General features: G+C 42.9%; 1 protein-coding gene across 1 annotated transcript in view; it reads left to right on the top strand.

Annotated features, from left to right (window-relative positions):
- XRCC5 (X-ray repair cross complementing 5) overlaps positions 1-25,453 on the top strand; it is a 94,105-nt gene extending 68,652 nt beyond the window's left edge. The window contains exons 17-21 of the mRNA XM_028510691.2: positions 9,781-9,890; positions 11,631-11,724; positions 13,462-13,529; positions 24,133-24,210; positions 25,209-25,453. Of these exons, the coding sequence (XP_028366492.1) occupies positions 9,781-9,890; positions 11,631-11,724; positions 13,462-13,529; positions 24,133-24,210; positions 25,209-25,223 (365 nt within the window). The 3' untranslated portion in view covers positions 25,224-25,453. The remainder of the gene's footprint in view (positions 1-9,780; positions 9,891-11,630; positions 11,725-13,461; positions 13,530-24,132; positions 24,211-25,208) is intronic.
- Positions 25,454-26,062: the final 609 nt, after the last annotated feature.

Here is a 26,062-nt window from a genome sequence, read left to right as displayed (position 1 = left end):
TATGCTGAGCGAAATAAGGAAAATGTACAGGGAACCAATAGTGGTGGGAAGGAAACTGGGACTCAAATCAATGGTGTGGACCAGAAGGAAGAAACATTCAACCAGAAAAGAATGAAGAAACAATTCAAAAAAATGAGGAGAGGCTTAGGAACCTCCAGGACATCTTTAAACGTTCCAACACCTGAATTATAGGGGTACCAGAAGGAGAAGAGGAGGAGCAACAAATTGAAAACTTACTTGAAAAAATAATGAAGAAGAACTTCCTCAATCTGCCAAAGGAAACAGATTTCCAGGAAATCCAGGAAGCTCAGAGAGCCCCAAAGAAGTTGGACCCAAGGAGGAACTCACCAAGGCACATCATAATTACATTAGCCAAGATTAAAAATAAGGAGAGAATCTTAGAAGCAGCAAGAAAAAAGTAGACAATTACCTACAAAGGAGTTCCCATTAGATTATCAGCTTATTTCCCAAAATAAACCTTACAGGCAAGAAGGGGCTAGAAAGAAGTATTCCAAGTTATGAAAGGCAAGGACCTACATTCAGGATTACTCTGTCCAGCAAAGCTTTTATTCAGAATGGAAGAGCAGATAAAGTGTTTCTCAGATAAGGTCAAGTTGAAGTTCATCATCACCAAGCCCCTATTATATGAAATGTTACAGGGATTTAGCTAAGAAAAAGAAGATAAAAAATATGAACAGTCAAATGACAGCAAACTCACTGTTACTAACAACTGCATCTAAAATAAAAACAAAAGCAAACTAAGCAAACAATAGAACAGGAACAGAACCACGGAAATGGAGATCACATGGAGGGTTATCAACAGGTGTGGGAGGGGATGAAAGGGGGAAAAGGTACAGAGAATAGGTAGCATAAATGGTAGGTAAAAAATAGACAGGGGAGGTTAAGAATAGTATAGGAAATATAGAAGCCAAAAACTTGTATGTATGACCCATGGGCATGAACTAAAGGGGGGGAAATGTGGGTGGGAGGAAGTGTACAGGGCAGAGGGGAATGAAGGGGGGAATGTGGGACAACTGTAATAGCATAATCAATAAAATATATTAAAAAAAATTTCGCCCTATCAAAAAGTAGAGAAAAACAACATGTCTCTGTTTTGAGCTGTACAGTATTATACAACTTTCTTCACAAAATCAAGAAAAGATAAAGGAAAATATGAAGGGAAAAAGAAGGATCTGAGGGGTCCTTAAGAGAAGATACCACATAAACACTGGGTGTCGTTATTTATCCACTTTTAGAAAGATGTACATGTAGTGCAGTTGTAAAACTTCTGGTACTTGATATTTTCTTTAAAGAATGACTCAGATTTCTGAGGCATCATAAAGCACTGTGCACCACCTCCCACTCCTCCATAATCCACAAAAGTACATTCAGCCAGTGGCCACCTGCTTCTCTCCTTGCTGAGGAGTCTGATTCATCACGCAGTGCATCTCTTCAACTAATACATGAATTTCAGTTACATTCAATTACCCCCTTTTAATTGGATCCCATTGCCAGATTGGTCTCCTGTTCCAGAGCATTTCTTCTTGGCTGCACTGTTACTATGGCTACTTGGTTCCTTCTGCTTACTTCCTACGTTACTTTCATGAGGTCCGCCCAGGTATAAAGCTAGACAGGTACAGTAAAATTGCTACAGTCCAAACACTGTAGCAATCTCACATTCTGCCTTCCTCCTACTGCTCATCTGGAGTGCGATCAGGTTTAGATGGTAAGGCTCTTAATTCTTCTACATGTCTTTTATTTTAGTGAGCTTTGCCAAGTTTTAGAATTCTGGGACCTTAAAAAATTGTGGAGACCTTTCTCTGCCCTCTCTGCTTTCTACCTCCACCCTACCATATGCCTGAAAGCATATGGCACACACACGTATGTTACATAAACAAGCTGAAATCACTTTCTCATGTCACGAGATCTTCCTTTAGTTTCTTTCTTAAAGTAGCATCATGTCACGATTTTCTACTTTAAGTGCATTACTTTTCTGGATTGGAGAAATTAGCTACACTAGAGTGGATTTTCTCTAGTCTTTAGTTAACTACTGTATGCCCTGTAAATATTAATTGATAACCTTCAGGTTTTATGAAACATGTTCAGTGGGTCCTGAATGCTTAAATTGAATGTTTTGAATTAAAAAAAAAAGAAAGAAAAAGACCATAGAATGTCATGGAACCCCCCACTGACCAGGAAACAAAATTTTTCAGCTGACTTGGGAACAGATCTGGTCTCACACCCAAGCTACTTAAGATGAGAAATATTATTCATCCAGAATGAGAAAGACTTGTTATAATGTTCTCTGACATGAAGTGCGCTTACAGCCAGCAGGCTAACTGAATGCCATTTCTCTAGTTTCTTAATCACTTGCACATACCACCTATTTTGTAGAGTAAGCTAAGGCCGCGAGATCTCCAATATCATCCTTCCTGTGACTACAAAGTAGGAGTCATAGTAAACTCAAATAAAAACAAAAATGAAACAGAGGCCTCATAGTCTGCAAGAACGGATTCCGACAATGAGGGCTTGCATTTACTCTGCCTTGTGCCTGGGGTTTTAATTTAACACTTCAATGAAAAGGCTGCATTTACAAAGGGGGAAAACACCCAGCAGGACTTAACTTTTATTAGTGCAATTTGTAAGAAATTACTGCAGTTAATGAGAAAATCGTTAAGCATGAAAGAATGGGCTGTGACTGAACTTGGGGAGTCTAAATGGTGAGGTTTTAATTGAGTTTTTTAGTTATTGGTAAGAAAAATAACAACAATGATAATAAAGCAACCAGGGCTGTATCTGTACAGTTGAGGTGGTCAGCACTTCATATACCGTAGTTCAATTTCCTGTGCCACTGGTCATGCATAGTATTGCAGCTGTGGTGTCCTCCTCTGTGTGGTATCTGCTGACTTTTTCTCCTCTTGAAAGGGGAGCAGGCAACTTCTGTCTGCTGGCTGAGGGAGTCTGGGCCAGAGTCTAGCAGAACATTTCCAAAAGGAGGGAGGACAGAGAAAGGGCAGAGAGCAGGACAGAGCCATGTCTGATTCACAGGCCACTGCTGAAAAACAAGACATTTGAGTAGCCTTCTTAGGTTCAAAAAGCGTATGCTTTTTTCTCTGAGTTCTCAGTTTCTTTTGTTGCCACCCAGGGATTTCTTTTTCCCCAGCCGGACTGTCTCATTAAGGACCGGTAAACTAGAAGCAAGAGTGCCAGGCCAAGGAGCATGTTCAGGGCAAATTCTTCTGGTATCTGAGATCCGAACTCTTTGGGAAGTGGAAGCATGAAGGATAATGAAGAAATAAATCAGCATATCTCTTGTCACTTAGAAGAAAAATATTTAGGATACCTTTTTTTTTTGTACTTAAATCTTGAGAAGAAATAACACATTTGACTTCCAACAGGACATGAACACCAGGGGAAGAGTTCAGTCACGTCCAGTTCCCCTGGTTTATCATCACAGTCCACACAGAGTGTGGCAGCTCTGCCGTGCTGCACGGTGTTAAACCCGAAGGAAGGGAAATGTATGTAGCTCCAAAGATATTTCAAGTAGGAGTGAAATCTTTTTTTTTTTTTTACCTAATTCTGTTTTTTGTAGAAGTACAGCTTTTAAAAGCTTAAATGGCTGGGAAAAGCTTTAAATATGAGTATGCTTGTGAACTTTTCTAACAACTTCAGTTGAATTTCATTGTAGTCTACCTCACTGGAAAGAAAAAAAATCTATAAATCTTATCTTTCCTTATTATTTAAAGAATACCTTGTTAATTTCTATCTCCTGGAAATATTCACTGCATAAAATAGGGTGTGCACCTTTGTGGGTTTATAATAAACACATCGTGACTTTCAATCCCTAGATCCACTTCTCACTCTTTCCTTGTGCATCCGATCTGGGGGGAGGGGGGGAGCGGAGCAGGTTGCATTTCCCAGGCTTCCACATCTGCCGGTTTCCTGCTGCATTGAGCCAATGGAAGACGCTCCAATGGGAGATTGGTGGGAAGTAAGGCAAGATGAAGCAGATAGAGTATTTCTCTTTCTTCCTTAATGTGTTGGGCAGCATCTTCAGTCCTCCATGGTGTGGCTCTCATAGGACCATGCCTCTGAACCCTAGGTACACCCCTCTCCCTTCCCTTCCCTTCCCCACACTGCCAAGGAGTGCTAAGGGCTTCTCGTTCTTTCTAATCTCTGGGTTGCAGCACCATCCTCAGCTGGCATTACAGCTTCTCATCACCTGTGTAACAGTTGCCTTCATTCAATTTCCTGGATTAAAAATTCAGTGATTTCTGTTCTTTTTGTGGGGCCCTGACTGGTGTACACACAGCCTCTACCCACTATGGCCAATTTATATCCTGTAGTAAGGGGACATAAGGAAGCCTGTTTCATGATCCTTTTCTGTTTTAGTTGCCTATATTAAAACAGACTCATTTTCTTTCTTTTTTTTTTTAAGATTTATTTTTAGAATGGGTAAGGGAGGAAGACAGAGGGAGGGAAACATCAATGTGTAGTTGCCTCTAGAGCACCCCCTCCTGGGGACCTGGCCCGCAATCCAGTCATATGCCCTGAGTGGGAATCGAACCGGTGACTCTTTTGTACATTCGCAGGCTGCCATTCAATCCACTGAGCCACACCAGCCAGGGCCAGACTCGTTTTCTTATCAGGCAAATGTTTCTTGTAAGTCATTGGCTTAAAACAGGGATAGTAATTTACATACAGATTTAATTAGTGGCAGATTGGACTACTTGCTTAGAGGTTTATTTGCTGATAGATATTTCTTTTTATTCTCTTAATGGCTGGCTTGACCAGATACGTATTTGATTTAGGTGCTTGAGTTTTATTGTCACTTTTTCATTTTGTTTTATGAAGATGTCATTGTAATTGGCTATGTAAATCTGTTCCTAACATTTAAAATGATTTTGCTGTTGATATCTGCAAAATGTGCACCTCTTCAATAAGCAACACTCACATAAGGTGAGAGGGTGAGAGGAATTAAATGGAAGATATTTTGAATGGATACCCGGGTCCAGTGATATCATTTGAAATGCCTTTCTGGTCCTTTCTGTGTAGTATGTGACAAATAAGTGAACCTACTGCTCTTTTACTTTTTTATTATTTCTTGGCTCTGTCTGATGGAGGAAGAAAACCCACAATAAATGACTTCCTTTCACTTTGTCGGGAGCATCTTGACAGAGTGAATGGTTGTAAGGGAATGTAACGTCGGAGGCCGGCAGGCACACGGTCCCAGGTGTTCTGGCCCCTGTGACTGCAGCAAAGAGAGAGGTGGTTTATTTCATGGGCCTTTGAACGGTGTGGAATGTTTTCTCCAGAGAGGGAGAACATACATTTCCATTAAACAAGAGAACTGCCGTTTTCCTCTTATGGAGCCCTTCTGAATCTGGACAGCATTTAAATATAACACTAACGCATCTTTGGTTTGAGACTGATTTTGTGTATCAACAATCTGTACTCACGTAAAATTCTGGGTCAGTATATAATGCCCATATTTAAAACCTCAAAATCCAGAACAGGCATTTTTGAAATTCAGAACAGACGTTTTGATTTTGAAGACTCATTGATATAAATGAAGGCCCTTGCCTGACTTGGGACTCTAAGATGGATGGCCCTTCCAATGGCCATTTTTTATATTAGCTACTAATGAGTATTACTGAGCCTTTGACTAATTCTGAAAAGCATTTGGTGAATTATAATCGAGAATGTGATTTACTCAGTGTGAAGACTGACAGCCATTCCTTAGCCCTGTAATTGATGTGGAAGCAGAGAAAGGCACCCTGATGATCAGCATTTCCTTTACGTGGGGCTGGGGCGTACGGGGAGTCAGAAGCATAATCTAGCCAAAGAAGAATATTATTTTTGTCGGCCTTTTCTGCATTTTACTTGTATTAAAAGTGGCAGGAAAATATGAAGTGCCACCATACTCGGGAAGGGAAGTCTCTTGTCCACATCCCGTTCTCACAATCATGTATTAAAGTATCATTCATAATAGCTATTCACTAGTGGTCAGTGGTTCGTTACAATCAGTGAACCACAGAACAGTCCAGGAGAGGGACAGAATTTAGAATCATGGGTCAGAGGCACAGACCATGTAACTGATTTTTTCCAGAGGGGCAAAATCTGGCTCTTTGTACTCGTTGGATCTGTTGGAAGTTTGGCAGTGTTCATCTGCCTGTGTTCCTGAGCCTTCTGGAGGAAGGCATAGAACAGTCTAATATGTAAATAAGGAAACTAAATCTGAATATGCCCACAAATACGCAAGCACTTCATTCTTAAATAGAAACTGGATATTGACATTCCTACTTCCTTTTCTTTGAATTCCTTCTTTCCTCTGTCGTTATTGCAAATGGATTGTTGGCTCTTGCATTAGCTTTATTTTAGTCTCTTGAATATTTTTCTCTGTAAGATAACAACTGTGTGTATATGTGTTCCATCATATTTCAAGATAAAGTGGGTCAGAAAGCTGTGTTTTTGCAAAGCAGCTCAGTATTTAGTTACTGCTTGGGCTCGAGGGTCTGAGGGGCTCCGTAAGTGTAGTCCTTAATCCCTTGTGCTCTTTATACTCTTTTTCTCCCAGTCTTTATGTAATAATAACATATAATGTTATTTATGTATTGTACAGCAGGCAGCTGAAGAGATGTATTCTTCATCTCTTAGTATCTGTGACACCGTGTCCTCCTGATCTTCACCCATCTCCCTGACCATGTCTTCTGAGCCTCCTTTACCAGCTCCTTTTTCTCTTTCCAGCCTCTAAAAGTTGTAGTTCCTTAAAGACTGGTCTTGAACCCTTTACTTCCCACACTTTCTGAAGAGCCAGGCTCTGTCCCAACTCAGGACTCGTAACACATGTCATTCTTTCTTTTTGGCACTCCCTTCCTCCAGCCTCTTCCTGTCTGATTCCTACTCCTCTTGTTTCTTCCTGTACTCCTGTCCGGGGACTCCATGTACTGGACCATTTGCTTTTCTTCAGACACACCATGTGCTTTTCCACCTCTGGTCTTCTGACTTTTTCTCACTCTGTTTTCTGCTAAGTTTTGGCCAAATGTCACTTTGCATTGCTCAGCTGGAAAGCCGTGTTGTTTCATGACATTTTCTTACAGTCACCATATATTTTAAAAATTCAGATCACCTGGCTGGTATAGCTCAGTGGATTGAGCGTGGGCTGCGAACCAAAGCATCACAGATTCGATTCCCAGTCAGGGCACATGCCTGGGTTTGCAGGCCACGGCCCCCAGCAACCGCACATTGATGTTTCTCTCTCTCTCTCTCTCTCCCTCCCTTCCCTCTCTAAAAATAAATAAATGAAATCTTTTAAAAAATTCAGATCAATTGATATGTTTCCATAGCATTCTTCACATTTACCTTCTATTACTATTTTTGTGTGTCTCATATCTTCTATTAGAGTGTGAGCTCCTCAAAGGCAATGATCTTACCTTCAGCTTCACTCAGTCTTCCACAGAACACAGCATAGTATCTTACACGTAGCAGTTACAAAATAAATATATACCAGATTAAGTTAAGGAAAATGGTAAATCAAGCATAGAGGGACGTTTACATTATACCTAGAAAGATCCTTCATTCTCATTCAAAAGAAATGAGACACTCGGAATCTCTGGGATTGTTGCCATTGACCTGTGATGGCTCCTATTTGTGCCCAGGTATAGAATTCTGAATGAACTTTATATCAAACTGTCTAATAAAGCAGCCTGCTCTGAGTGGTATAGGAAATATCAAACATTTGTTACTTCATCTTTCCAAGCTGAAAGAGGGAGATAACTTTTGTTGCTTTGAGCCTCTGTTGATGGGTTTCTGCTGTGCCTGCCAATCAGGGTTGTATTGTCTACCTTCTTTAAACAGACCCATCTGAACAGTCTCTCCTTTGCATTGTTGTTGGATACTAATTTACTGCTGCAGGATACATTGGTAAAGATCTCAGAAATTGCAGGGAAGTGTTTCTTTAATCCCCCTCAAACTTGTTAAGTATTTTTTTTTATAATGGAGATGATTGTCTCCTGCTTGGTAGAAGAGATGAAATGGTCACTGGGCATATTTTCTCTTGCTGCAAACTTATTATTATATTAGGAAATACTTTATCCAGTTTTTGAATCCTTTTCACATGCTGTAAGAACCTTGGGAAATAAGGCTCTCCATAGGCATGGCGCAGCGCTCAGGTCACTGTGACTCCGTTAGTGGCCTTTTAGGTGAGCCTGAAGGTAGTTTGCATTCGTATTGCATGCACACATGCATAACTGTCGGAATGCCCAGGTGAGGCCGTGGCTGTGGCAGACACGCAGCCTTAGACAGTCTTGACCATTCAGCTTGCCAAACAGCCAGCTAGTGAGTGGGTTCAGGGGACAAGTGAGAGTGAGCCTTTAGGCCATGAAGGTGCGTGTCTCCTTGGTTTGTTCTTCTACAAAGATCAGAAGGGTCAGTTTTGATCTGCCCAGCAACTGAAGTTCCCTTATGACTTTGTTTCTGTTTTTCTCTGCTTTTATACTGAAGAATCATTTGTTTGTTTATAAGGCAGCCCCAAGTTGCAGTCCACCTTGGGATAATGTATTTTCGCTTTCTGTAGCATTTATGACATTGCTGGCTGATAGTTGTTGTTTATTAAGTCTTTATGGGATGTAGACTGCTGAGCAGCATACAGAATACATTTGCTCACCTGAGGGCAGAAGATACGTAGCAAGGACTTCCCACTCTAAAGGATATTATTAAATTAAAATGAGGCTGGTCTTTCCTAATTTGACCTGGCTTGGTAGAAGATGGGGTATCCCTGCCTCATTATTTTTCACTGTCTTGCACTGTCTGACATTAATCCCAAATGGAATTAGGGGAGAGACTGAAGGATCTAGCTATTACAAATATATCAGGAAAGACAGTTTTGAATTATCCCAGTGGCCCCTAAATTCAGGGGGAGGAGGATAAAAAGCAACAACAATTTAAAAACAAACAACTTAATATTTGAAATCCCACATGGAAAAAAAGAAGGAATTCCTACCTTTTACAAAAGCATGGATGGAAATGGAGACTCTTATGCCAAGTGAAATAAGCCAGTCAGTAAGACACGAATACTATGGGATCTCAGTTGTAAGTTAACAAAATAAACTAATGAACAAAATAGGAGCAGGGGCACGGAATCATGGAATAGACTGACAGCTGTTAGGGGGGTTGGGGGAGGTGGGGCTGATGGAAAGAAGGTGGAGGGGTTTGTCAAAGCACGTACATGAAGGGCCCTTGGACAGTGGTGTGGGGGCTGACTGTGGAGGTGGGGGTGGGCTGGGTAGGAGAGGGTGAAGGGCGAAAAATTGGGACAACTGTAATAGCATAAAGAATAAAATATTTTAAAAGAAGTTTCATGTGGAGGACATTTTTAACCTTCTTTTGCTCTACTCAAAGTCAGGATATTGTTCAGGTCATAACTGACATTTAATATTAATTCACTAAAAATTTCCAGTACATTAAAAAGAAAGAAGAAATCCCAAATGGAACATTTAGCTATAATTCTAAGCATTTTAGAAATTAAATTTTATTTCTTGACAAATATCAGTAAGTACTACATAAACTTTTCAAATAAAGGCTTTTGGAATCAAATTTTCCATCTCGTTCCACCACCCCCTGCCCCCCACCCTTCCCCCGCCCGGAAAACGAGTGTTGTGCATAGTGGCCACGAGGCTCTTGAGCCATAACACATACTTACAGGCACACAGAAAGATATAGTCTCTAACTAACAAGCATCCTTTCAATGGAGAGAAATAAAATTACTGTCTTGTGTTCCAGCGAGTCTCCAGCTAATAAATCACATTGAACAGTTTTTGGGTACCAACGAAACACCGTATTTTATGAAGAGCATGGACTGCATCCGAGCCTTCCGGGAAGAAGCCATTCAGGTAATGCTGCTCCCCTCACCTGTCTCCTCATCCTGAACAGCTGGCCCCCTTCTCAGGGGAGGGGCATGCAGCACCCCGCAAACAAGCCTTGGCTTTGGAAGTAACCATTCTCACTGTGAATAGCAGTGTCTGCCAGGAGATAGAGATAACTGACTCGGTTTCCTACCAGTGCATTTCTGGGGGGGAATAAGGATGGGTGGGTGAGTGGAATGTTTTGTCCCTGGGAGTTAGCTTTTTGTTAGACCACAGCCCTGGCGGATGGTCCCTATAGAGAAACAAAGGAATTTCTGTTGTAACCTCTGGTCGCCCCAGTCATTATTGTAGAGGATAGGCTAACTGTTCCAATGATATTGATAGACCATATATATTGGTGTAATTATTGAGAAGGATTTTGTGAACACAGGACTAGGGATCTGAATGCCAGGGGCCAAAAGAACGCTGAAAATCAATTACTCGGTACTTCTGTCCTACCTTTTGTGTAGGTTTTTTGTTGTGTTTTATTAGAAATGTTTATAGAACACTTCCAAATCATTTCTAGGCTTTTATACATAAACCTTAAGCAAGAGAAAGCAAGTTTAAGTTAGAAAGTATATTTCAAAGTAGTAACAGTTGTGGTTGTTATACAGGTGCTTATTAATATTTGCTGAAGTAGTGACCAGTGTAATTCTTGAATAGTTTAGGTACTTGCAAAGAATAAGAAAATGGGAAGGTGGTTAAAATTAGACTAGAATAGGAGATTCAGTAGTAGGTGACCCAAATGCCCTACAGATAAAAGACAAAATTTTGGCAAAGTAGAGTCAGGAGAAGAAGACAGGGGTGACCCAGTCAGGTGGAGAAAGATTTGGTCAGATGGAAGAAGGTTGTGAAGAAGCACTGGTTTTTAAGGAACTCTGCCCCCCGGGCCAGATGGCATGTGTGATAACATTTCTGTGCGCTCTTGCCACCCCTTGTCCTTAAAAGTACCGAGCAAACTTGTCCTTAAAAGTACTGAGCGATTTCTCTGCACGCGTGCGAGAGAGAGAGAGAGAGAGAGAGAGCGCGAGCGCAAGCGCACGCACAAGGGTGGGGAGGGGTGGCATTCAGGGAGGGAGGGAGGGAGGAAAGAAGAGACAGAGGAGAATCTAAAGTGACTTTAGAATGGCATCAATCTTAATATAAAAACCTTTTTAACTAAAAAAAATGTTTTAAATGTTTTTGGAACAGTTGGGGAAATGTGAATGCTGAATGGTTATTTGCGCCTATTAAGGAATTATTATTAAATTTTATGAGTATTTTTTTAAAAGTATGTGTTTTAGATATTGCATATTGAAATACTTACAGATGAAGGTGGGGATATAGAGGAAACAAGATTGGCTGAGCTGATCACTGTTGAAGATGGGTGATGGCTATATGAGTGTTCAATGAATTGTTCTCCCTTTTCGTTTGAATATGTCTATATCAAAAGCTAAAAAAGGACCAGGCCACCAAAAAACTGTGTGGCTCTGGGAAGTTCTGTACCTTCCACAGATGGAAAGAGTTCAGGTCCCCCCAAACAAAACTGAAACTTGAAAAAAGTTTTCCATTTACTGAAGAAGTATATATGTATAATTATTATATATAAAGTATATAATTGTATATAACATATACTATAAATATATATAATTATTATATATATAGGTTTTAAAAGATGGGTTCCGTATATGTAGTACTTTGGTCTGAGGATGACTATATTTTTATGCTTGCTCTGACTTTCCACCACAGTTTTCCGAATATCAGTGCTTTAACAGTTTCCTGAAAGCTCTTCGAGAGAAAGTGGAAAAACAATTAAATCATTTCTGGGAAATCATCATTCAGGGTAAGTGTAAATATAAATTCTAAATATATAAATTGTATTGTGTGATGACTTTTGATGTAGATTTGGGAAATGCTCAGGATTCAGTGAACTAAAAATATGATTTAAGAAGCATAAATACAGACTGATTAGTAAGTAAACATGTAAGTCCCATCTGAAACTCTGTGTAGCCCACCCCATTCCCAAGATCCCACCCCACCCCTCTGTTAGGTGAATGGAGCCTTGTGGGCCGAATTGCCCTCTCTCTGCAACCCTCAGATACTCTGGGTCCTCCTGGACCCACGGCACTCCCTCCCGTTGACCTCTCCTGCTGCCCTTCATTGCCATGTCCGTGGGCTTCTCCTGTCAGCACACCAGTGTCACATGCACCAAAGTTGGCCGCTCAGTTCCTCATTTATTCACAGGACAATGCAAATTAAACCTGGAAAGAAGGCAACGTACACTTTTCTAAAGCTTGATGTTTGATTTTCTTCATGCCCTTTGCCCACTTTTTTAGCTGACTTGAATTTTTCAGAACCTATTACCTATTAAAAATACATATTTCAAAAACAGTGGTGTTAAAAAGTTTGAAACTTTTCACTGGAAACGGGGCCCCAGAATTACTTTCAGCCTGGCTTTAGGTGTGCTTCTGTATAAAGGAGTTACATCCCCAACTGCCCAGCTTCTAGCGGCCGCTTTTCATCATCGCACAGGCAGCCGTTTCCCTGGCAGTTAATGTTTCAGCCCTTTAACTTCTGCACTGGGGAGCAAAAGCAATTAGAATAGGTGGTGAGTGGGGCTTCCTCAGATCGCCCTGTGTCTCTGCTGCCGGCCCAGCAGATGGAAGAGATTGGTTTTGGAATTTATTGAATGCCTGCAGCATACCGTGTGCTGAAAAAATCTTATAGGACATACACAAGCTACGTATTTTCTGAAAGCGTGTATCCTTTTAAGAGAATACATGTGACTTGTGCCATTTCTGGGTACAAATGGGTGTTAAATACATGTGCTTTTTTTTAAGGTATTTCACGTACTGACCACTTGAGGCAGGAGAAAATCTTAGGAGGAAGAGAAAACTAAAGTGTAGATTTTCTATCCTTGATTTGCAATCAGTGAGCTAAAATTGATATACTGCACTGAATGATAGACATGGCCAGTATAAGCGCATGTTTCCTCCTGACCTTGGCCTTCTTGCCATTCCATCAGTAGCCAGTAACACTACCGGAAGTCAGAGTGTCTTCAGATCCCCATGTTAGTACCTAATGAGCTTGGGCCATAATATATAGCCATCCAGTTATCATTTATCTACTGAGCTTCTGCTGTGTACTACATTGAGGGGAATATAACGGTGAATAAAACCTGCCCTAGAGAAAAGTGTACAATCCCATTAGGACAGATAACATTTGTATGAATAGTTATACAGGAGAAGATGTGACGAGAGCCATTTCAAAGGCATAAGCAAAGTGATCTGAGAACTCTGAAGGAGAGATTATTTCTCTCTGGATTTAAGCAAGGAAGCCTGCATGGAGCATGGGGCGTTTGAGATGTGGCCTTTACTTACTCAAGCTGAAATGGGAGGAAAGGCAATGTAAGATAAAAGGAACAATGTGAGTTAAGGGCATTTATCGTTTTACATTCCTTATAGAGAAGAGCACCATCATAGTTTAAGGAATCCCCAGTACTAAATGGGAGGAGACAGGTGGGGAGAAAAGTGGGATTGGGATTCTGTACTTGGATTTTATTTGGTGAATTACTTTTTAGATGGAATTACTCTGATCACCAAAGATGAAGTTTCTGAAAGTCCTGTCACAGCAGAGGAAGCCAAAAAGGTACTGATAACTCCCTATCTTTAGATAACTTATTGCAATGACTATTTTCTTGATACCCATTCTTACCTGAAGAAGTTAAATTTTAAGGTTAACTAAATTTAGTGTGCCCATTTTTAGCCAGCCAAGGTAAATTGCTTCAGCTGCATCACCCTTGTGGGTGAAATTGTAATCTTACTTAATTTTCCATAGACGATGGTCATGTTTCTAGAATTCACCTGTAATTGCAGCCTCAGTAGCTCCAGAGCTGCTGAAGTCCATAAGCATCATACCAGACTTAGCCTAGACCCTGGCGAAGGCTATGAGATCTGTCCAGACCAGTGATTCCCCCCGGCCACACACTGTTCACCTAGGGAGCTGTTTAAAAAAATATATTGACAACCAGACCCCTCCCCCAAGATACTTTTTGTCTGAGATGGGTCGTAGACATGGTTTTGAATTTGTAATTCAAATCGTAAGGTGCATCAAGGTAGCAAAACACTGGTGTTCTAGCATGAGGCACACGTAGGTGTTTTCAGTAAGTAAAAGACTCCATGTATGAGGCCCCGTGGGCTTTTTATTGACACAGATAGTTAGGCCAAGGTCTCCCTGACTGGTGTACAAGTGTTGAATCTGATTCAGCTGTAAGTCAAGTACATGTGGCAATGTAGCTCAGTAATCCCTCATCATACCTCAGGTTTTGGGTGAAATTTTAATGAAATTAAATTGAATAGCTCAAAAGTATATGGTTTATAACATTCAGTGTCGGTGACAGTCCTGCCCGCCTGGCAGCTGGCAGCTGGCAGTTGGCAGTTTGGTACGAGCCTCTGCGGTCTGCGAGGTGCTGTGCTGGGTGGAGAGACAGCACCCCGTCCTCTAGGGACTCAGATGATCAGAGTAGCAGAGGGAGGCAGTGAGACTCAATTCCCACGCACATGCCGAAGGGGAGCTTGGTCCGCAGTGCCAGACGTGACTCTGTTAAGTGAATGGCAGGAACGAGGCTGGCCGTGGTCATCTTATGGCTAAATTCAGGCCAGATTAAAACTGCCTTGAGTGTTTAGTCATTTGGCAGAAACTGGAATATCGTTTGGGAAAGTGCAGAATATGCAGGAATTTTTATTAAGCGCTTTGCCTGGCAAAAGCATTTTGCTCTCAGGAAGCAATATCCTGGAATTTTAGACGCAAGCTCTGTCAGGTGCTGATCATTGTCTCTGAAGGGGTGCCGTGGTGTCCGCACCCTCTCTGCCTTCCTCAGCTCCGTGAGCGTGCCAGTACCTGGGAGTGTGTCGCTTAACCGCTGCGCTTTGTTTCTGTTATTGTGTACAGTGGCGTGACAGTACTTCCCCGTGAACTGTGTTATGTCATTCCGGGCTCTGCAGAGGGACAGAACCAACAGAATGTGTGGGCGGGGGGCGGGGGGGGGGGGCGGGCAGTCGGGGGGATTGATTTATTTTAAGGGATTGGCTCACATGATGATGGACGCTGGCCCATCTGAAATTTGTCCCAGGCCAGCAAGCTGGAAACTCAGGCAGGATTTCTGTGCTAGTCTTAAGGCAGAATTCCTTGAACTGTTTGGATGGGGCCTACCAACATGATTGAGCATAACCTTTCCTTAAACTCAGCTGACTGTCAGTGTTCCTCACCTCTCACAGCAATATCTAGATCGGTGCTGGGTGCAACTACTGGCCACCGTGGGCTGGCTAAGCTGACACTTAAATTGACCAGCACAGAGGGTGAAGGCTTATCAATCAGTTTTTGCTAAACAGGTAAAATTAGCACAAATACTTTAATTTTAGTTATTATTGCATTCAAGTAATATCTATTATCTAGGTGAGCATTGAGTACACATTACAGCTTTTGGAGGAAGAGGGGAACACTAATCTAAAAAGTAGTTTTCCTTTCAGAGGTGCCTTTAACTAAAGGGGTCACAGCTCAGTGACTCCAGTGTGGTGGAGGAAGAGACCTAAAAGGGGATAATAGGCTTTTTGCAAGTTGTCTGAGGCTCCTTCTGTGTTGCACACGAGGAACCTTCTTTGGAATTTAAGGACGCAGAGCCTACCCATCAGGAATTTTGATGTCTGAGGAATTTCAGTTATTGTATGTGGGGTGGTGTCCTTACGTGATTCTGGTATCAGCAGAACTGGTTTCATTGGTTGTAATTTCAGACAGTTCTGAAAACTTCACCCTTGAAGAGGGAGAAGAGGTAGAAACACAGCAGAGTGCAGCGCGGTGTTCTGACTCGTCTGCACGTGCCGACGTGTCTGCCCTCCACGCTTGTGCGTCTGTGTCGTGTGCTGCACTAACGCGTGAGCCCTTCCTTCACTGTGCTCCTCAGAGTGAAGATCTAATCCTTTGTATCAGAAAGAGGTTCAAATGGCGCCTGTTGATTTTTGGAGAGAGGCGTAGAAGGGAGAGTGCATTTACAGATGATAATGAGGAGGGTGACAGAGAGAGATTCTGAATCATGGCCGTTTTTTCCCTGTGGCTGTAACAGGAGAGACAGGCATCAGCTCTCTCTCTTAGCCATGTTAGGGAAGTGTAATCACTTTGAACTGTGTGCTAAAATATTCATCTACATTCATTTACATTGCCTTTAAAGCAAGTGTTAAATTTGGTCACTTCTCAAATAATCAATTAAGGAAACTTCACTATAATTAGAGAGATTGAAGAACAATCTTCACAGTGCATTTAAACTCTTCCAAGGTATTTACAAGTGGTTTAAAGTCGCCAGCTGTCAGATTCTTGCTGTGAAATGTTGGTGATTTGAAGGGAAATAATTGTCCAGGGATGTCCATTTTAAATGAAAGTTAAATTGTACCTTTACCCTTGCATATCTTAAGGAGAGCCATTTCCCCCAGTGTATCCTACAGAGGTGTGGGTTTTTTTGATTCTCTGAGAAATATAGCTAAGTCAGCTGTGTTGCAGAAATAGAAAGTTCTTCCATGATGTAAGTTTAGATATAGACATTCCGTTTTAAGTGTATCATAACCTCTCATTGCATTTTGAAACCTCACCATAAATATTACCACTTTTACATTCATTTTTATTGTCATTATAGCTTGTCTGTTCTTTAACTTTTTCTGTTTCTGGTTGCTATTCTTAGACATGCCATTGACACTGATGTTTGGTAAAGTCTTTGTGCAGCTCCTGTGTGCCCTTCATCCACCAGTTGATTCTCCAGGCCTGGTGGTGGGTAGAAGGTGGGGCTACTCATGCTGGCATATTCTAGGAGCACCTGGGACATACTTTGCCCCAAGCCACACTCAGTAAGAGTCGTGACTTGTAAAAGGTCGGGATAGGCTGATTCTCCACTTGAAGTTTATTTTTTATCTTTGTTTAGGTTTCTTCTTGCTAACCTATGTTAGGGTCAGAACAGTAGTTCTCAACTAGGAGATTTTGCTATGTAGGAGACATTTAGCAGTCAAGACACAGTTTTCGTGGTTACCACAAGGGGCGTCTTACTGCTTTTAGTGGGGTCAAGGCCAGGGATGGTTTGAAACGTCCTACATTGCACAGGACGGCCCCACAACAATGAATTATCTGGCCCAAAACATTGATAATGACACTGTCAAAAGCCTGGGATTAGAAGAATCTAAACAAGCCAGATTCTTAACTAAGGCAGAGGACGTTGGCTTACATTATATAGAATTTTATTCAGCTGGAAAGGATCCTAATGATCTCCCAGCTCAGTTTTTATTTTTAAAACTAAAAGCTTACAAGGAAGCCTGATATGTGAAACAGGTGAAGGTGGTGGACTCCTTAGCTGATAGACAGTGGGAGTGGCAGACTGAAAGCGACCATGCCCAGGGGACAGACCCTGAAACATACTGGTCTCGTGCCAACCCCTTATTTTATACATGAAGGAACTTAGAGCCTTGAGAGCAAAATGACCTGTCTGAGATCTCATAGTAAGTCACCGGCCAGGAGTCCAATTGTAGGACAACCCCCACCCCCCAGTCCTCCATCCTTTTCACTCCATATTAAGAACAGAGAGGGGAGGACTTCCAGTCAAGATGGAGGCAGAGGTAAAGACACTTCACCTCCTCACACAAATACAGAAAAAAATCACAACTATACCACAAGACAAGTATCACCCAGAACTGTCAGAAAATTGAGCTGTATGGAAGTCCCCAACAACCAAGGATTTAAAGAAGCCACATGCATCCAGACTGGTAGGAGGGGCAGAGACACGGAGATGGGAAGAGGTGTGGAGATATGGTGTGGCGTGGAGAGGCAGTGAGTGGGCAGTCCCACATTCACCAGTGCTGGATAAACACCAAGAGGGATACCTCAGGAGCAAGGGCCAGACCACACAGCCCAGGGTCCAGCACCAGGAAGGTAAATCCCCATAACTTCTGGCTGTAAAATCAATGGGGTTGGGATGGCAGAAGAAACTGCCGGGTTTTCAGGAGACTCCTCTTAAAGCTCCCACACAGACTTAGGACTTACGCAGACCCACCCCTCTAGGATTCAGCACCAGGACAACAGCTGGAAGGGCAACAGTGACATATGGGGAGAAAGTGAAGTGACTGGAAACAGGGTGAGTGCCAGGAGACAACGTCCTCCCAGACAAACCTCCAGATGCCAGGCAGCAGTATTGTCCTCTCACAGAGCCACAGAGCAGTGACATGGGTTGCCCCGCCTGGAGATTATGTAAGGCTCTGCCCCACACAACTTACAGATGCCTTTTTGACAACAGGCCATGCTACTAACACAGGGAATCAAAGTAGCTCTACCTAATACACAGAAACAAACACAGGGAGGCTGCCAAGTTGAGGAAACAAAGAAATATGACCCAAATGAAAGAACAAAACAAAACTCCAGAAAAAGAACTAAACAAAATGGAGATACCAACCTATGAGATTCAGAGTTCAAAACACTGATGATCAGGATGCTCAAATAACTCATTGAATAAGGCAACAACATAAAAAAGATCCATGCAGAAATGGAAGTTACATTAAGTGAAATAAAGAAAAATCTATAGGGAACCAACAGTAGAGGAGATGAAGCCAAAATTCAAATCAATGATTTGGAACATAAGGAGGAAAAAAGTATTCAACCAGAACAGCAAGAAGAAAACAATTCAGAAAAATAAGGATAGTATAGGGTGCCTTTGGGACATCTCCAAACATACCAACATCCAAATCATAGGGGCGCCAGAAGGAGAAGAGGAAGAACAAGAAATTGAAAACTTATTTGAAAAAATAATGAAAGAAAACTTCTCCCAATCTGGTGATGAAAATAGACATACAAGTCCAGGAAGCACAGAGAGTCCCGAACAAGTTGGACCCAAAGAGGAACTCACCAAGGCAAATCATAATTAAAATGCCAAAGGTTAATGATAAAGAGAGAATCTTAAAAGCAGCAAGAGAAAAGCAGAGTTACCTACAAAAGAATTTCCATCTCAAAAGAAACTTTGCGGGCTAGAAGGAACTGGCAAGAGGTATTCAAAGTAATGAAAAGCAGGGACATTACCCAGCAAAGCTGTCATTTAGAAGGGAGGGGAGATAAAGTGCTTCCCAGACAAGGTAAAGCTAAAGGAGTTCACCAACAAACCATTATCATATGAAATGTTAAGGGGATTTTCTTAAGAAAAAGATCAAAACTACGAACATTAAAATGGCGAAGTTTACAACTATCAACAACTAAATCTACAAAACAAGTCGAGCAAACCACTGGAACAGGAACAGAGTAATAAATAAGGAGATCATTTAGAGAGTTATCAGTGGGAAAGGGCTAGAATGGGGAAAAAGTACAGGGATTAAGAAGTATAAAAAGGTAGGTACAAAATAAACAAGGGGATGTTAAGAAAAGTATAGGAAATGGATAAGCCAAGAAACTTATATGCATCAACCATGGACCTGAACTAAGGGGCGATTGCTGGAGGAAATGGGGTTACTGGGCAGAGGGAGGCAACGGAGGAAAAACTGGGACAACTGTAATAGCATAATTGATAAAATATATATTTAAAACAAACAGGAAAGACTAGTCCTCATGGCTTTTGGAGTATTGTTTCTCTAGGTATTCAAAGAGGCTGAGCTAGTCTAAATAATCATTTGGTACAAGCTCGCTTGGGGTAGGGGGGATCACTTTTAGCACTTGTTTTCCTTTAGTTGCCTAATTTAGCTAGTTTTATTATTGTTGACTTTTATTAATTTCTCCACCTTAGAATTATACAGGATGGGCAAAAGTAGGTTTATAGTTATTCATATGAAAACTAATACAGTAACTAATAATAACACAAAAATAAACTCTATCTTTTGCATGCTCACGACCGTAAACCTACCTTTGGCCTGCCATGGAGACACTCAGAGCTTAGCCATCTGGTCCCTTCTCAGATGCTGGCTAGGGTGGTGAAGCTGGCCTGCTCAGGGTCCCACAGCAGGGGCATGGCTCGCAGAACTGACTAGAACCCAGACCCCTGGACCACCGTCCTCTTTCCACCACACCACGGGGCCAGCACTCCGTGCCTCCACCTTAGAATGCCCCCAGCCACATCTACAAACAGAACAGATGCTCATACCCCCTCTTTCACGAGTGCACCAGTTTTGTGTGTGAGAGTAGGTAAAAGATCGCCAAAGCCTTGTGAGGAATTGTAAGATTAGAATTTAACAGTCATTTCTTGAGAACAATTGTCTCTGAGTACTGGCCCCTGTTGGACCTTACAATATATTTCTTTGCTCTTTTCCACTTTCCTTGTCTGCCTCAAATCTCTGGTGTAGTTGCTCTATATGCTAGTTCAAGAAAAGCAATAATGAAAATGTCACCGTCTCACCTTACGTTTGTTTTGAGCTTGATGCTAGTAAGATACAACTTTTAAATGTTTATTGAGGTGGAACATACATACAGTAAATTACACACATCTCAAATATGCAACCTGATGAATTCTCACACATTCCTGTATCTGGGTGCCCATCACCCAGATCAAAATATGTAACATTTCTGTCATCCCAGGAGGCTCCCTGGTGCCTTCTGAGTCATGACTCCCCTGTCACCTGAGGTAGCCACTACTCTGACATCTGTCCCTTGAGACTAGTTTCGCCTGCTTTTTACCTTATAACTGGAATCATGCCTGTTACATTCCATCCATGTTGTTAAAGAGCTGTTCATTCTTCATTATAGCTTTGTAGTATTCCCTTTTGTGGTTATAACAGTTTGTTCATCCGTTTTCCTGATGATGGACATTTGATTGTCTCCAAACATTGACAGTTAAGGAATAAAATTGCTGTGGATATTGTTGTATATATTACTTGGTGGAAATCTGTTGGGTATGTTGCTAGGAATTGGAGCATAAAACTTGTAATAGCATTTTTGTGTACATTATTTCATCTGAGACTCACTATACCCCCATGAGATAGGTAGGGTAAGTAGTGGTATTTTGGTATTTCTTTTCTTTTCTTTTCTGTTCTTTTTTTTTTTAGGAAAATTCACTATAGAAAGGTTAGCTGGCTTGCCCAGAGATACTGAAGGACTAAGAGCCAAGGGTATGGCTCTGCTCTCCCACACGGGGTTGCCGAGTTTCCCTGTTGCACTATATTGCCCTTGTAGCACGAAGTAAGCTACCAGAGGCCTTAATGAAACTGGAATGCACAAGTATATTGTTTTGGACAAAATACACACAAATGGACTTTGATTCTTCCTGATTTTTTTATACATCTGGATTATGGGTAATTTTTTTGGAATCACCTGATGGTGTTGGAATCAGCCCAGTGAAAGCTGTGTGTTTTTAATTTGGGGATTGGTAAGGGTCTGAGCAGAAGCTGATTGTTACTTTCTAGTTTTATGGAGGGGAAGGACTGGAAATTTCTATACAGAGGTCATTGATTCCACTTCTCCGCTTTGGGCCAGGATTCTGTTTCAGTGCACTTCAAAGTAACAGTTTATCCATTTCCTGAAGATCTCCGACGAGAAGGTTCTTTCTTGGTAGCCCCAAGTAAACAATGGTGGTCTGACAGAGCAGCAGTGTGCCATCCAAGCGTCCTTTCTATTTATTTTCTACCTTTTCAGCATCTTGCAGGGGGAAAGAACGCAAGAAAAGATGAGCGTTGACTCCTCCCCCTTGCTGCTGCCTTCAGAGAGTCTGTTGCCTTCCTTGAGAAAGCAGGCCAATCACTGGGTTCTCTGCCGTAGATCTTGCTTCCCTGTCACTGTGCAGCCTGGAAATCACTTGCAGTTAAAACCTCTGATAAGGAGGAATGATGTGTGTAAGAGATCAGCCTCGCCTGGGGCTTTGGGAAGGATAATGGATGGCAGCCCAGCTTTTAGCCATAATTTGCTTCCGCAGAAATGTTAAGCAGATCTGTCAGGAAAAGCAGTTGCAGATGTTCAGCACTTGATGGAAATGAAAGTTTGTTTGCCGCTGTTCCTCTACCCAGGAACTTGGCCTAGTCTCAGAGACATGCCATTTGTGTTTAATTATATATGCCACAGTCATACTGTGCAGCTAGTCCTGTCTTAATTTATCCTGGAATTGCAGTGTCGAAGGGGCTTTGCAGGCAGGGAGGGAACCGGAATCGGAGCTTTTAGGGCTGTGTGCCAAAAACCATGAGGGATTTTCTAGATTCATCAATAAGGGCCCACCGTGCATTCGGTTACTGAGGGCGATAAAAGCTGCAGCGGACTGTAGGGCCTCTCAGCCCGCACAGAGCTTGTGTCCGGAAGGCGCCCGTCACCGGTGGCTTCGCAGAGGTCTCTAGCGAGACACAGGTCTGCTCTTCGTTCTCTGCACCCCAGCTGGATGCTTTCTCCTGTAGCCTGTCGTATTCCTGACACGGGGAAAACTATGTGGGGGTTAATGATTACGAGGAGAAGAATAAGTTAAAAATCATTTTTAATAGTGATAATAATTGGGGGAATCATAAATAAAGATCAATTTGGGAATATGGGATAGAGCAGAGTTTCATCTTATAGACATAAACCATATGCAAATACATATGTAGATTTCTTATTTATCTGTATTTGACCCTCAAATATCCTTAGTAATAATTAACCAGCATAAATAGCAATACAGAAGCGGCATTGCGGTTTTGTTCCAGACTGGACCCCTGTTGCTAGCGTTTTATGTCTCTCGTCTCATTGACTCTAATGCTGAGCACAGTTGACTTCAGAGTCAACCTAGGGCCATGGGAAGATCCAGGAATGCCCTTAGAAAAACATCAATCCTTTAATCCCTCCGTCAAACGTGGAGATACTGAATGGTGAGGTGACTTTGACGGAGGGTTAAAATGTTCAGGAGAGACGTGTCGGAAAACCAGCTGCCGTGGCCCTAAAACCAGCTGCCGTGGCCCTACGTGCGTGCGTCCGAAGGAGGGGCAGCTCCCAGTGCTGCACGTGCAGCTGCCCCTGTGGCCACCCTGGGTGCCACGTGTGTGAGGTCTGGTCCTTGCGGGATGGAAGGGCGTGCAGCGCTCGCTTCCTAAGGCTTGCCGCACACAGCCCAGTAATGAAAGGGTGATTCCTTCAAGAGACATACTCAAGTCTATAAGTTTTAGGTTTCAGAGCCCTCGATTGTATCCATTGTAACATAAAACTAACAGGAATGTACATATAGGGAATGTAATTCTTGGAGTTTCTCATGTCGAGAACGTGAGAAAGTATAACTACACTTTTCCCTCGGAGGTGGAGGCAGCCGCAGGGGAACGTGAGTGGGCTCCCTCTGCACTGACCCTGAGCAGCAGCGCCAGCCAGTGGGAGATGCGTGCCCCGCCTCCCACCACTCCCGCAGGCTCGGCTGGGCTACCTTTTAAGTACTTGTGCTGCCAGAAGATCACTTCGGTAGCATAGATAAGTGGTTGATAAAACCCGGCTCTTAGATGCGGTTACCACAGGCCTTGAAGAAAGAGTCCCCGCTGCTGTTCCTCGGAGGGACGGGAGGGAAAACAGGAGTGTTCACACAGTTTTCAAGGGCACTCGTCGCCCTTCTAGAGTCTGAGTTTCCTTCCTAGATGCTTGCAGACGTCTGTTCAGGCCCCGCTCTGCTGTGTGTCTGCCCTCGGAAGCTCCGGGCTGCTGAACAGAAGGGCACGCTGGAAGTCTCCTCATCCACCTGTTTTCAAATAGTTTCTGATGCAGATGGAAGGGTTTCCAGAAAAGGGATTGAACGACCTGCCAAGCTCGCCCATTTTTTTTGTTTCACATCATTTACAAGTTCTTCCTTTTACTCCTTGTGTTCGCAGTGGAGTTGAAGAACAACTGATTATAATCTTTAAGTTCTGACCCTTCATTCTCATGATCCCTTCAGAAGAGGCCAGGGCACACTGGGTTAGGGAGTTGGGTTTTTTCCTTAACCCCAGTGACCCCGCATTATTTCCTGCAGGAGCACAGGTTGCAACACCAGGCATTGCGAGTGCCTGGTGCAGGACCCTCCACATGGCCCCTGCCTTGGCGAGCCGTGTCATTTTCTCCCTCCTGACAAGGACTTTCTCTGTGACTAGTTAGTGTGGACTGTTCAGCCTCAGAATTAGCCTTTTCATCCAGAGGCAAGCGGAGGAGCAGCTGTCGAGGTGATGTTTGTTGGGGGCCCTTTGCGGCGAGCCGTAGGTGCGGCTGTGCCGGTGCCGGCAGTTTGTTTGTTCGTCTGCCAAGGGGACGTGTCATTTCAGCGTCGTGACTGACTTTGTGTTCACAGTTTCTGGCCCCCATCGAGAATCAGAATGAAGAAGACACAGCAGCCGTGCTTGAAGAAGGTGGTGATGTGGACGATTTAGTAAGTACTTTTAACATACACAAGCTGTTCCAATGACAGAAGTTGTCGGAGCTGTAGATACAGTACAAAGGCTGCTTGTAGACGTGTTTCCTTTTTTTTTCAGATTTTATTTATTATTTTTTAGAGAAAGGGGCAGTGAAAGGGAGAAACATCGATGTGCAAGAGAAATACTGATCGGTTGCCCCTCACACAACCCCAGCTGGGGACTTGGCCTGAAACCCAGGCATGTGCCTTGACCGGGAATCGAACTGGCAGCCTTGCAGTTTGCAGGCCGACGCTCAGTCCACTGAGCCCCAGCAGCCAGGGCTAGACTTGTTTCTTATTTATTTTCATTTCTAACACACCAGAAGCTCTGTACACTATTATTTGTTGCATTGTCAGTTTAATCAGGTAGGTAATTTCATAATGGAAATCTCTGTGCTCTGTGCTTTTAGTTATTGTTCATTCAGTTTTATCCTCTTTGAAGGATTAAAAAGAGCTGCAGAGGCTATTCCTATAGGAGCAAAACGTCCTAATTTACTGAAATTGCTCTCAACCAAAGTGAGCGATACAATATGCAGTTTGTGTGGGTTGACAAGTAAAAAAACAGCCTTTAAAAGCCTAATTCTTAAATGTTCTCACGTAACTTAGTGTAAACAAAGTAGGCTGGCCCGCATTTGGGGGTTTCTGGACCTCATCGCGCTGCATCTGGCTGCCTGGGGCGCTGTGTAAAAAGGGTTAGCCTTTGTATCCACCTTTCTTGTGTGGGAACTTTCTGCCTTGAAGCCTCACATATGGCAGCTGTGCAGTAAAAACTTTCAGCTTCCTGTGGAGAAGGCCTTAGTGCTGTATGAGGAGATGCTTGGTATTTGACTCCTGAACTAGCTAGCGGTGGATAACTATGCAAGTCCGTGCGTGCTACCACTGAGGAGGGCTGTTGTCATTGAACTCTCTCAGCGGAGCATCAGCGGTGTGAAGTTGGCCTGACTCCTTTCTAAATGTGCTGTTCCTGTTTCCAGCTGGACTTGATATAGGTCCTGGACGTGTGGGGAGTCTCCAGGAGCCACCATCGCCGCCCTGCTGGGACTTCTACGCAGAGCAGCCTGGAGGCAGCCGTTCAAGGGGACCGGAAGCTCTGGAGATAGTCTCTGCAGGTCACACGGAGGGGCGTCTCCGGATTCTTTGCATGATGAATACGCACACAAATAAGAGATATTTAGACCCCAAACAAGTTTATAAAGAGTCATTGTTGTTTTCTGGTCGATGTCTTATTTCTCTTGTGGTCTTACTGATCTCTTCATATAACACCCGTGCTTTGAAGTTTCTGGGAAAGGGATTTCCTCCCGACCCGTGTCTCGGTGAGGATTGCAGCCCTCGTGAAGTTCTGTCACCCAAAGCTGTGGCGTGGGTGTGGGCGAGTTGCTGAGTCCTCCCAGGAGGTGCCGTCCGTTGTCCGAGCCTCCCACGGCAGTCACAACTCACACTGCTTGGGTGATGCCGTTCGTTGCCTCCCAACAGAAAGCCAGGTTTACAAAATCATGGCTAAGGTCTGGCCCATTTCTCTCTTTATCTAAGCCTTTTAGTCCCACATCACTTTGGAGCGAGAGAGATACATGGTTTTCCTTAAGTGGGTGGGTGGGGAGCACAGTTGCCCTGCGTACCCATTGTAAGCAGTGAGTTGTGGTGTCCTCATGAAAAATAGACATTCTTTTGGCTCAGCCTCTGACACATGAGTGAACCCCCCCCAAAAACAAAACAAAAACAGAACTTCACCACAGTAATTAGGGTTTTATCATTTCATTACTCTGCTTGCAGGTCCCACCAAGAGAAAGTTTGGTTGTGTTAAAAACACCTTTTCCTTAATTTCCCAGCC

The sequence above is a fragment of the Phyllostomus discolor genome, chromosome 4, assembly GCF_004126475.2.
Source record: "Phyllostomus discolor isolate MPI-MPIP mPhyDis1 chromosome 4, mPhyDis1.pri.v3, whole genome shotgun sequence".
Classification (NCBI taxonomy): Eukaryota; Metazoa; Chordata; class Mammalia; order Chiroptera; family Phyllostomidae; genus Phyllostomus; species Phyllostomus discolor.
This window is presented reverse-complemented; position numbering and strand designations above follow the sequence as displayed.